Source organism: Etheostoma spectabile, chromosome 7, assembly GCF_008692095.1.
Source record: "Etheostoma spectabile isolate EspeVRDwgs_2016 chromosome 7, UIUC_Espe_1.0, whole genome shotgun sequence".
Classification (NCBI taxonomy): domain Eukaryota; kingdom Metazoa; phylum Chordata; class Actinopteri; order Perciformes; family Percidae; genus Etheostoma; species Etheostoma spectabile.
The window spans coordinates 17,579,650-17,590,451 of NC_045739.1; the positions used below are offsets into that span (position 1 = coordinate 17,579,650).

Genomic DNA, 10,802 nt, shown 5'->3' on the forward strand with positions numbered 1-10,802 from the left:
CCCCTGCTGGAGCTGCTCCCCCTGCTACCCAATACCTGATAAGCTGATGGAGATGGATGGATGGAAATTTAGATTGTATGTTTTACATTTAAGGGCATGAATTACTCACTTGTTGGCACAAGATATATGCTTGTATCATAACACCTAATGGGCTCTGTAGTTTTTACAGTACGAGTATCTGTTATTTTAATAGAATACTGTATGTCCTATGCATAAGAATGTTGAACATATATGACTCGTTGTTGATCATGTGAATTTTACATTGCCAACTACTGTATTGTACATACTTTAATTAGGAGCCCAAAGGAAATCATCATACATTTCGGTCATTAGGACCCAGATTTATTTATTCTAGCCACTCCAAATATGTTCTCCTCCTAGCTCGGAGCAGAAACCACATTTTTTGTCATTACACCCCCTCATGTGTCTTCCAATTCTACATTCAACAGATACATTTCCTACTTCAGGAGAAAATAGCATCTTTCCTACTTCAAATGATGATGAACTCTTTTCATAAGGCTATATGATGTGGTCAAATATAGCTTTATTAATCGTATGGTATTTCTTTAGGAGAGCTTACGGGTCCATCAAAGCAGAGCCAAAGCAAACACCCGCCAGAAAGAGCAACGACAGAGACAACTGAGAGAATCCCTTCAGGCCCAAGGAATCAACAGTATCAAGCATATGTACCAACAGAAACAACTAGAGGAGTTAAAACGAAAACAAGAGTACGTCCTCTCCTCTCCTCTCCTCTCCCACATGCATGTCCTCCCTCCCACTCCATGCAGCAGAGTGTGGGCGTTTTCTCTCACTGCGTGCTAAAGAATACATGACCGCATTTCACTATATTGCAGTGTTGTTGATTTGCCTTTCTCAGGGAATTCGAGGACAGGCAGAAGTCAAACAGAGTGGAGATTGTGTCAAAAATCCTTCAGGAGGAACAGCTAGTAAAGAACAGAAAGAGGCACCAGGCACGGCTGCCTAAACCCACAACCACTGACAAGTTCCCATCTCTGGGGAGAGCAAGAGAGAAGCTACTGTACTACCTGGATCCCAGCCCCCCATCAGCCACCAGGGAGAGTGCCACGATTGTGAGTGGCTCATTAAATCTGAGGTGACATTTGTAAAATGACTGTGTGAAGCCACTGAGTGCATTTTGAACAATTACGACCCAATGTGTGTGTGCATTTGTCCAGCAGTTAAGACAGTTCAGTGACAGCAGCAGCACACCGTCAGCTTCCTCTGATGTTGAGGACCTGCGGGAATCCATGCACCAGGAAGTGGACGACCAGAGCCTTGCTGACAGCCTGGCTGAGCCTGAGTTCTCTGGGCTATGGGACCAAAACTACAAGGTGCAATAAACAACAGCCACTACCAACCAAAAGCAAATCCCTGAAAGCTTCGAATTTTAAACACCCAGAAATCATGTCCCATTTACAGTACAGCACGTTGTATAAATAACTCCACTGAAAGCCCACATTTAGTAGTAATTTAGCATAGCAGGTTCAATGTAAACAACAAAGCTGATTCAATTGAATTCTAGTTCCTTGATTTAATCAGGCTGGCTGAAACCTGGCGGTTGAGGTTGCATAGGCAGGAACAGGGACAAAACACAGGTTCAGTTGCCTGTGTCTCTAATTTTGGCTTGTTATTATGTTTAAATAAACACAGCTGTCAGTTTTTGTGGATAGGGAAACTAGTGAGAGATCATGTCCTCATTGCACAGTAGCACAGTCTGTCTTAACCTTTCCAGGTCAATAATCAGGCCACAGTGATTGGCAATCAAAATTTTTAAGGGCTTGTACTGATATTGTTAAATAAGGCAAGGCAGCTTTATTTGTATAGCACATTTCAGCATCAGGGCAATTCAAAGTGCTTTACATAAAAAGATTGAAATAAGTTACAGTGCAGTACAAGTAATTAAACATTAAAGAGCAGTTACAACAGTTAAATATATAAAAACAGATAAAATAGCAGATTCCAGACTGCAGGTATGAGACAGTGTATAAGCCGCTGCCCGACACACACGTCATCGGAGCGCAATTACCATTTTGTGGAAACCCACACTTTGTTGACCAATAAGGTAGACACTCTGTACAGGCAGAACCATATGTCTATACCATCTCATCCATCCACCACGGGCCCAGTAGGATCATGTGACTTTGTACTCTGGTTACCCATAACCAAGAGTGGAAGTACTTCTCTTTACTCTACAATATAGTTTTAACAGCTCCAACTGTTTCTTGTAGATATTACCATAAAATCTATGTCACACCCGCATTGGAGAAATTCTCAGACATATATTTGTTTCCTGTTCAGAAATACCCCCAGAATGGCCACAACCCTTAACTCACAAATTGTTAACAAAAACAACCTAAATGGTACCAAGTCACTCATTTCACTTCAATATTTGTTTTAGCCAACAATAATGATAATTTACCCTTTTTGTTGCTTAATCAATGAACAATTTTGTGGAAACCCACACTTTGTTGACCAATGTGGTAGGCATTCTACACAGGAAGACCCATATTTCTTTACTATCTCCTCCACCATGGGCCCCGCAGGATCGTGTGACTTTGTACTCTGGTATCCCAGAGATTTTCTGTTTGCATTAAAATTAGGCAATTAGTGTTGAAAAATGTGATGATTCATTGATTATTCAATCGACACAATTATTTAAATTTATATTAAATTATTACGTTTTTTCTGATCTGTTAAAACTTATGTGTTAAGCAAAATGTTGGAAAGTCTGTACTTTTTCACTGTTTGATGTCCCTGTAAAGTTGATGTCCTTGGGTTTGGACTGTCAGACAAAACAGGACATTTAAAGACATCACCACGGAATCTTGGAAATAGTATTGTTGACTTCTTTCTGTTTTCATGTTTTATGGATTTATCCATTAATTCATTAGTAAAAAAAAATTTATAAACAATGAAAAAAGTTATATGTAACATAATATAATGCATATAACAATGATATAACCATTCCAACATATAATTGTGATAGATTAGTCAAATTCCTAAAGATGGAGATATGTGGTATTATGTTGGCGGTTCTATTTGTGTGTTTCCAGCAGCTGGACCTTCATAGTTGGAATAACTATATTGTTTGTACCCCAAGTATCTGTGTTTAGAACCTGCACTCCACAAGTGGTGTTCTATACCACAGAAATCTGTACGGTGACCTGTTGGAGGTTCGACTTTACCTATTGGCCGCAGCTCTTTTCCTATCCAGCTAACTGTGATTGCTAGTTTCACATATCCTCCCCTGCAAAATGATCCCTGGCTAAACTAATTAATCCATTAAAACATACCATTAAAAGGATAATGCTGGTACTACTACTACTCTAACTACTGATAACAGTTATAAGGAAAATTATTGTTTTTTACTTGTTACAATATAAGTATCCATCTAATATCTGTGCCCTGTGTAAGACTTTAGCATAAAGTGCAATGAGTGCCTGTAGGCAACTAACACTGATTAACTTCTACGGTACATATGTAATCAATCAAACACCATCACCACAGTGTTGCACCACAGTGACAGCATTGAATCTGACTTTTTCTTTGAATCTGAAGATAAAGTGCCTTGCTCAAGAACTGTTCTGTGGTAGTGGCTGATAGAAGCAGGACTGTCTCTAGCTCACTGCCATGGAGGTGAGTTGGCTATCTGTCTCATCCAGCCCTCCACACACTTGAAATGTGGGGCGACAGGCATCACTTTTCATTGTGCTGGTGCCTTTGAGGCCTCAGAGAGAGCGCGGTGCTACAGCTCAGAGCTGTGAGCAAGAGACAAGTCAAGTGGAAGCGATCTCTTCTCCTAACATGCAGATCTGACTCATTCCCTCAACGGCTACTTCTCAACACAGTAATGGCTAGTGCGTTAGATGAGCACAGCAATGTAACAAAGCTAATAAGATGATTCACAAAGGGGAGAATAATGAGGAAATGTCAGTTCACTTCAAGTGCTTTACAATACAGAAAGAATAGAGCAGGGATAACATGTCAAAACCAGAAAAAAAGTGTAATATTTTTAAACCATTTAACACACAATTTACCTCTTTTGTTTCTCCTTAGTAGCCTAAATGTTGGAAAATTCATGTTATTCAACACTGTCTGACACAGCACGTCATGTATTCTGTTTCAGCTTGTTCCGACCAGGACCTGTTGTCAACCCTCAGTACTAAAAGGTGTTGCTAGCACCTTGTATGAAAATTGTCAAGTACCAAAGTACAAATATTGATTAAATACTATTATAACTCTGCCTTTTTAAAACACTTTTTGTTATTTATTTTTTGCATTGTTTTAATTTCATAATGCTACATTAAATGATACTGACACCTAATGACATCTTATGCATATTTACATCACCATTTAATTTGTAGGATATCACATTCCGTTCTTGTTCATGCATTATAATGGATAAAATCAAACACAAAAAAAAAATTTGAGGAACTAAAGAAACTGACCAGTAAACCATTTTTTCTTTTTCTTTTTTACTTTATGACAGTTCAGTTTAGGATGTAGTTTCTTAGGCACTAGGCATACTCTCAAAATACGTTTACTACTTCTGCCTTTCTTTCACCTGTTTCTTATATAAAGAGGTCTTTTAATGACAGTAAATTTAGATTTTGTTGTTACAGTCTGCTAACAAGAGTCTTTATTATAGTTATTATTTATTACTTAGCCAGCTGTTGCTTCCCTGTGTGCTTACAGATGCTTTTGAATGAGAAAACAACATTGGTGCAGATGGAAGTAAAGCAGGAAGAACTTGCAGTGGCCAGTGGAAAGCTCAGCCTTCCTCCTAAAAAGGTTCATGGAAAAGGGCTGAAAGGACCTCCATTCATCAGTAAACCAGAAGTCATCTTGTTTAAGGTACCACACTGGTTCTGTAGAATGCACATTCTGAAAAGACTTGTCATAGGAATTCAAAGATTTAAGCATGATGCATACTAATAAACTTGTGCTTAATGTGCATTTTTCCTCTTGAAAATTGTAATTAACAGTGGATTTTTGATCTTTGCTTGATAGATTTTAGACTGACATTAAGGTGAATGTTCTGTTTTAGGACTTTGAAGTGGGGAAGCTGTATAAGAAGAAAATTGTCCTGACTAACATCAGCTACATTACCAACCACTGCAAGCTACTTGGTGTCTCCGCCCATCTGAAGGATTTTATGTCTATCAAGTAAGGGTTCTCTAAACACACACGACAGTAGTGTTCATGGTACAGTGCACGTGGGACAAAAAGTGGGCCAGAAATATGAGATTGAAAGCTCTCAATGAATGTGAATAATGGCAAGAATGCTAAATTCTGCTGAGCACATAACACATTTGATGCATAAAATTCCTGGTGTTCCCCTTTAATAGGCTCTAAAAATAAACATGACTTTCAATTCTTTAATTGCTACTTTGATAAGGTAATTAGGATAAGATGAAAATCAAATAGTGTCATCAACTTCTCCATCCAGGTTCCAGTTTGGATGAAGGTATGCTGTTTCTAGAGCTAGATGTGTTTACAACAATTCTATAAACTTGCTTCATGATGGACAGCTTCAATAAACACACTGAAACTAAAGCTGTCCATCGATTAAAATATTTAATTGTGTTTAATCGTATGACTATCCATAGTTAACTTGTGATTAATCACAGGTTTTTTATCTGTAACTTAAAAGGGATATTTTTCAAGTTTTTTATCAACATGGGAGCAGACAAATATGCTGGCTTTATGCAAATGTTTGTTATTATTGCAACGATCCAAAACAATGACAAATACAGTCTAAAATATTCTCCAGAATAACCTCAAAGGTACTGTGTGCTCATAAGATAGGCTGAAAGCATATCACGGCAAACTCAAACCCACCAAGCAACAGCAGATGGGCCAATTCAATACAACCATTTCTGTCATTTTAAAAGACAACAGAGTGGACTTGAAAGCAAAGCCTGTCCTCCCACATATGGACCTTCTTGGATCACCAAGATCACAGCTCTTTTATGAGCCTCAGCTCAGTAAGTCTACATCTCTGCTATCTCCTCTCTCTCAGCCTGCCAGCAGAGACCACAGGCAGGGCAGAGATGCATTGTTCTCCAGGTCACTCACTGTATATCACTTTCCTATCAGATCCCCCATGACTTGATGTGGTTTCTTCGTCTCTCTTCTTTCATGCGTGACTGAGTGAAGAGTCTCCCAGGCTACAGCAGTGTAAGCTGGAAACTACTGATGCCATTCTAAAGCCTGCATGCTGGACCGCTTGTCTGAACATATCACCCTCTAGTTTTTGATCTTAACTCACATGTATGCACTTTCTTAAAAAAACAAACAGCTGTACAGTATAGTGTACATTATACCCACTCAACTCCCTTTCTTTCATTTTACTGAAACAACAGTACACTTAATCTCTCTTCACAGTTTTCATGATATAAAATATTTTGAAGGTATTGAAAAGCAAATTACAGTAATCATATTTATAGACCTTCTAACAACATATGCGGTCTGCTGTTAGTTTTCCACATTAGGTTATTTAGTACTTCATTACTAGATAAACAAAATCTGCAATTTCTCCCATTATGACAAAGAATGTTTGTCACTCTGCTCTTTATTCAATGACACATTACAATCAGGGGCTTGCTTGTACAGCTTCCCAAAACTCTGACATTCTAATAATTTGGAAGTTTATATAATTTGTTTCTGGCAGAATCTAAATTCACCAGCTGGTACGCAATCTTCTTGGGGATTTATAAGGTAGGGAGAAATTGACCCTGCGGCAATTCAAACAAACAAGGAATAGCCCAACATTAAAAATAAATAAATAAGATGTTATAAAAGGATACGATAAATGTTACACCATGCATAAAGAATACTACTGCAAACCATAAATTACATATTCAACTATTGTATCAGCAACTACCATATCTGCAGCAAGATAACAACATAGAAGTGTTGGGATAATTTAAACTGAACAAAATTCTACACGCAACACTTTTGTTTTTGCCCCCATTTTTCATGAGCTGAACTAAAAGATCTCAAAGAAATAAGACTTTTTCTACGTACAGAAAAGGTTTATTTCTCTCAAATATTGTTCACAAATCTGTGCTAAAGAGCACTTCTCCTTTTGCCAAGAAAATCCACCCAACTCACAGGTGTGGCATATCAAGAGTGGCTTTTTATAGTGAACAGCCTAAGGCACACCTGTGCAATAATCATGCTGTCTAATCAGCATCTTGATATGCCACACCTGTGAGGTAAATGGATTTTCTTGGCAAAGGATAAGTGTTCACTAATACAGATTTGTAAACAATATTTGAGAGAATTAGGCCTTTTTATTTACATAGAAAAAGTCGCTCATGAAAAATGGGGGCAAAAGCAAACGTGTTGCGTTTACAATTTTGGTCAGTGTAGTTTGGTGTTTGTTAGTCTGGTAGCCAGGAAACCACATTTAAAAATTGAATCATGGGGCTGGTTCGCCCACCTGGTTGAGTGTGCGCCCCATGTACACAGGCTCAGTCCTTGTCGCAGGTCAAGGGTTCAGTTCTTTGCTGCATGTCATACCCCTCTCTCTCCAATTTTCCTTACTTAATCTGTCTTATCAATAAAGGAAATTAAAGGCAAAAAAATCTTTAAAAGAAAAAAAAAGTACTGAATTATGCTAACACATGCTGACAAATTCACCTCTTTCTGCCTCTATGCCTGACATACACACTATTACTATTCAGTGTTTATTTTGTGTACCTACAATATTGAGATCAGTCCTGACAACTGCAAAGCCTTCATGGCTCACCCAGCAAAAAACATTAGCACATCAGGAGAGAGCAAAATGTGAACTGAGAACCTGAGTTTCTAAAAATGCCCAGCATGCATGCATGCATTGCATTCTAGTTTCTAGAATTGAGTGGCACTGGATCTTTCTATGTTTGCAATATTCAAAACAGTGTGATCTCAGATTTGGAAGCCTGCATGCCTTGCATGCACGTCTGAGATCAGAGCAAACCCAACTTAATTTTACCTTGAGTGATGTTTCATCCTTTTAGATCTTCAAAGTAAAGTGGTCTATCAGCCTTTTGATTTGTCTGAAATACTTTGTGACTGTGAAATAGAGACAATCTTGACAGCCATTATGGTTGTGTCCTGGTGAAATATGTTGGCTAAAATAGTTAGTGAGGGCCTTTTCATATTCTCAAGTGGTTGTTATCCGTCAAAGGAAAGTTAGGTCTAATGACCGAGAACCAGAAAGCCATGCTGCTGTGCTTGTTGTTTTATTTACTTTCCTTGATATTCTGCCTAAGAGTCTACAAATAAATTATTTAATATGAGCATCAGTCAAAACTGCAACTTCCTTTCTGAAACTTAAAAGCTGCTCTTAAAACACTCATCATTGTCAAAACTACATGGCTGTCATATAATTCTTAAAACTGCAGTGCAAAAATATGCATTATCTAGTAGCCACCAAATGTGAACAGAACAAGATCTCAACTTCTGTAAAATAAGTATGGCAGCAGGATTGTTGACACACATCATCAGAGTAATGATGTTTTGCTGTAGATTGCTTTCATACGTGGTTATGAGTGTAAGTGTGTTTTAGCTCTGTTGAACTGAATAATGAACTGAGAGTGCTTATTGGTTTACTGTAAGTGAAGCCAATGAGCCAGATTGTAAAATAGAACACACAGCATAGTCAGTAATACTGTAACCGCCTTGGTATCAGTTTCATCACTTCAGTCTACTGCAATAGATATACTGTACAATATGGCCTTGTTAGCAGCACTTTATATAGGGCTCTAGCAGGCTTATTTCAACACTGCCTCACTCAACATTTAATCCCAAGTGAACTGTTCTATTTTTTTTTTTTATTACCATGTCTTTTCATAACACTTGTCTTGAAGCTAGGAAAAACTAATGGTATCAGTAAGGAAGGACATTAGCCAACAGAAGAAAAAAGACTATTCTGGTAGAAGGGCATTTGCAATTTATAATTATCACCAGATTTACCCAGCCAGGTGGAATGCTTTCATTCACTTCCAGGTCACAGTGGTGAGCTGGATGGCAGCTTCAGCCAGCCACCCTGACAGCTGGACCAACAACTTCAAACTAGCTCTAACCAAACATAGTGGTCCATTGCCCACTGATTTCTAATTATGTTTCTAGTCAAGTGTGTATTATATATTATAGCTATTCAACAATTAAACATAAAGCACATTTTGAGTTCATCAAATAGAATTTGAAAAGGTCCACAGCTATTCAAACCATGTTTCAGAGGAGGCTTATCTACATTTTCTTGAGGACTGATCTTCTCTTTGTATTTTCAACCATATACTTCATGACAATTTCCATTTACATCCAATCCATCAGGTTAACTGGGGAATGGAAGCCGCTGGGTCATGCCATGTCTCTGTTGAAAACCGTTAAAATTGTCTTTTCTTCAAGGTGTCTTTAGCAGCCACATTTCTAATAAAATAAATTGTTTAGTTCTATAATAGTTTTTTTTTATCATAAGCCGAGCAAACAGTAGCCTGCTACCACATTAGCTTTCTTGCTAAAATATCCTTTGTATCTCACTCAAGCAGCCAAACAAACATTCATCTGGGTAAAGTGCACTGCTAAGGTCAGTTTTCAGCCTAGATAGCTAAAAATTAAACCTGTTTTATCTCGTAAGCACTTTGAGCATGTGATTCATGCTTTTATCTCAACTTGTTTAGACTACTGTAATGCACTTTACATTGGCGTTAACCAAACCTCTCTCTCACACTTACAGTTAGTACAAAACTTGGCTGCTCGTCTTTTAACCAGAACTCACAAGCATGAACACATAACAACAGTGCTGGCCTCGCTACACTGGCTCCCGGTCCATTTTAGAATATATTTTAAGATCTTTTTGTTTGTTTTTAATTCACTGAATGGGTTGGCTCCTCACTACATCTCCAACTTCTTGCAAGTTTACACGCCCTCAAGGTCCCTGAGGTCTGCTGATCATCTTCTGCTGGTTGCTCCAAAAACAAGGAGCGACCACGCTTTTTCAGCTTCAGCCCCTAAACTGTGGAATAAGCTACCGCCACAGGTCAAATTGGCCCCGACCCTCGAATCTTTTAAATCCCATCTTAAAACTCACTTGTAGTCCCGGCTTTTAACCCAGCATGAGAACTGTCTTGTCTTTAATTGTTTTATGTATTCTATGTGTTTTTTGTGTTTTTATGTTTTATTTCTTTTCCAGCACTGTGTAAACCTTTTATTTTTTTAAATGTGCTATATAAATGAAATGGATTGGATTGGATATTTTATCATCTACATACATGCAAACTAGCTAACGCATGATTGCCTTTAGATTTACATTTTTCCAGCTCTGTAACAGTATGATACCATTGCCAAAACCTAATAGTGAGGTGGTTTAGTATCCATGATCATCTGTAACTGTAGCTTCTTCGTAATTATGCTTATAGTTTCATGTTTCCAGCTTTTTGTTTAACTTTTGAATCTTGAGAATCCTCCTTGCTTCCCTGGCTGGCTGCCTGCTATATTCATATCGATCGACTCTCTTCTTGTGTCTTCTCGGAGGGCAGAGAGTTGTAAAACTCCTGGCCAGCATTAGGGTGGGTGTTAACATGTGTGCTGTTGAATTCAACACATTCCTCATGTTTTTTTAAAACTTTACACTATAAACTTTTAAAGATTAAAGATATTAATGAAATAAATCACAACCATTTTGTTCCACACTTTTTTTTTTTATCTGTGCAGTGCACACCATACAGTGGGGCTCGAAAGCTTGGGCACCCCAGGTAAAAATTTGTATTAATGTGCATAAAGAAGCCAAG

General features: G+C 38.1%; 1 protein-coding gene and 1 long non-coding RNA gene across 7 annotated transcripts in view; one reads left to right on the top strand and one right to left on the bottom strand.

Annotated features, from left to right (window-relative positions):
* cfap74 (cilia and flagella associated protein 74) overlaps nt 1-10,802 on the top strand; it is a 60,843-nt gene that overhangs the window by 10,095 nt on the left and 39,946 nt on the right. For 5 of the 6 annotated variants that reach the window (XR_004332789.1, XM_032521342.1, XM_032521345.1 and 2 more), the window contains exons 10-14: nt 571-728; nt 878-1,091; nt 1,197-1,352; nt 4,717-4,875; nt 5,069-5,187. Coding sequence is in view for 5 of the 6 variants with exons in the window: in XM_032521342.1 (XP_032377233.1) it covers nt 571-728; nt 878-1,091; nt 1,197-1,352; nt 4,717-4,875; nt 5,069-5,187 (806 nt within the window). In the remaining variant the exon portion in view is untranslated. The remainder of the gene's footprint in view (nt 1-570; nt 729-877; nt 1,092-1,196; nt 1,353-4,716; nt 4,876-5,068; nt 5,188-10,802) is intronic. The other variant, XM_032521344.1, reaches the window with a different exon arrangement.
* LOC116692809 (uncharacterized) overlaps nt 1-10,802 on the bottom strand; it is a 20,974-nt gene that overhangs the window by 6,125 nt on the left and 4,047 nt on the right. The window contains exon 2 of the long non-coding RNA XR_004332790.1: nt 8,076-8,082. This is a non-coding gene — a long non-coding RNA (uncharacterized LOC116692809). The remainder of the gene's footprint in view (nt 1-8,075; nt 8,083-10,802) is intronic.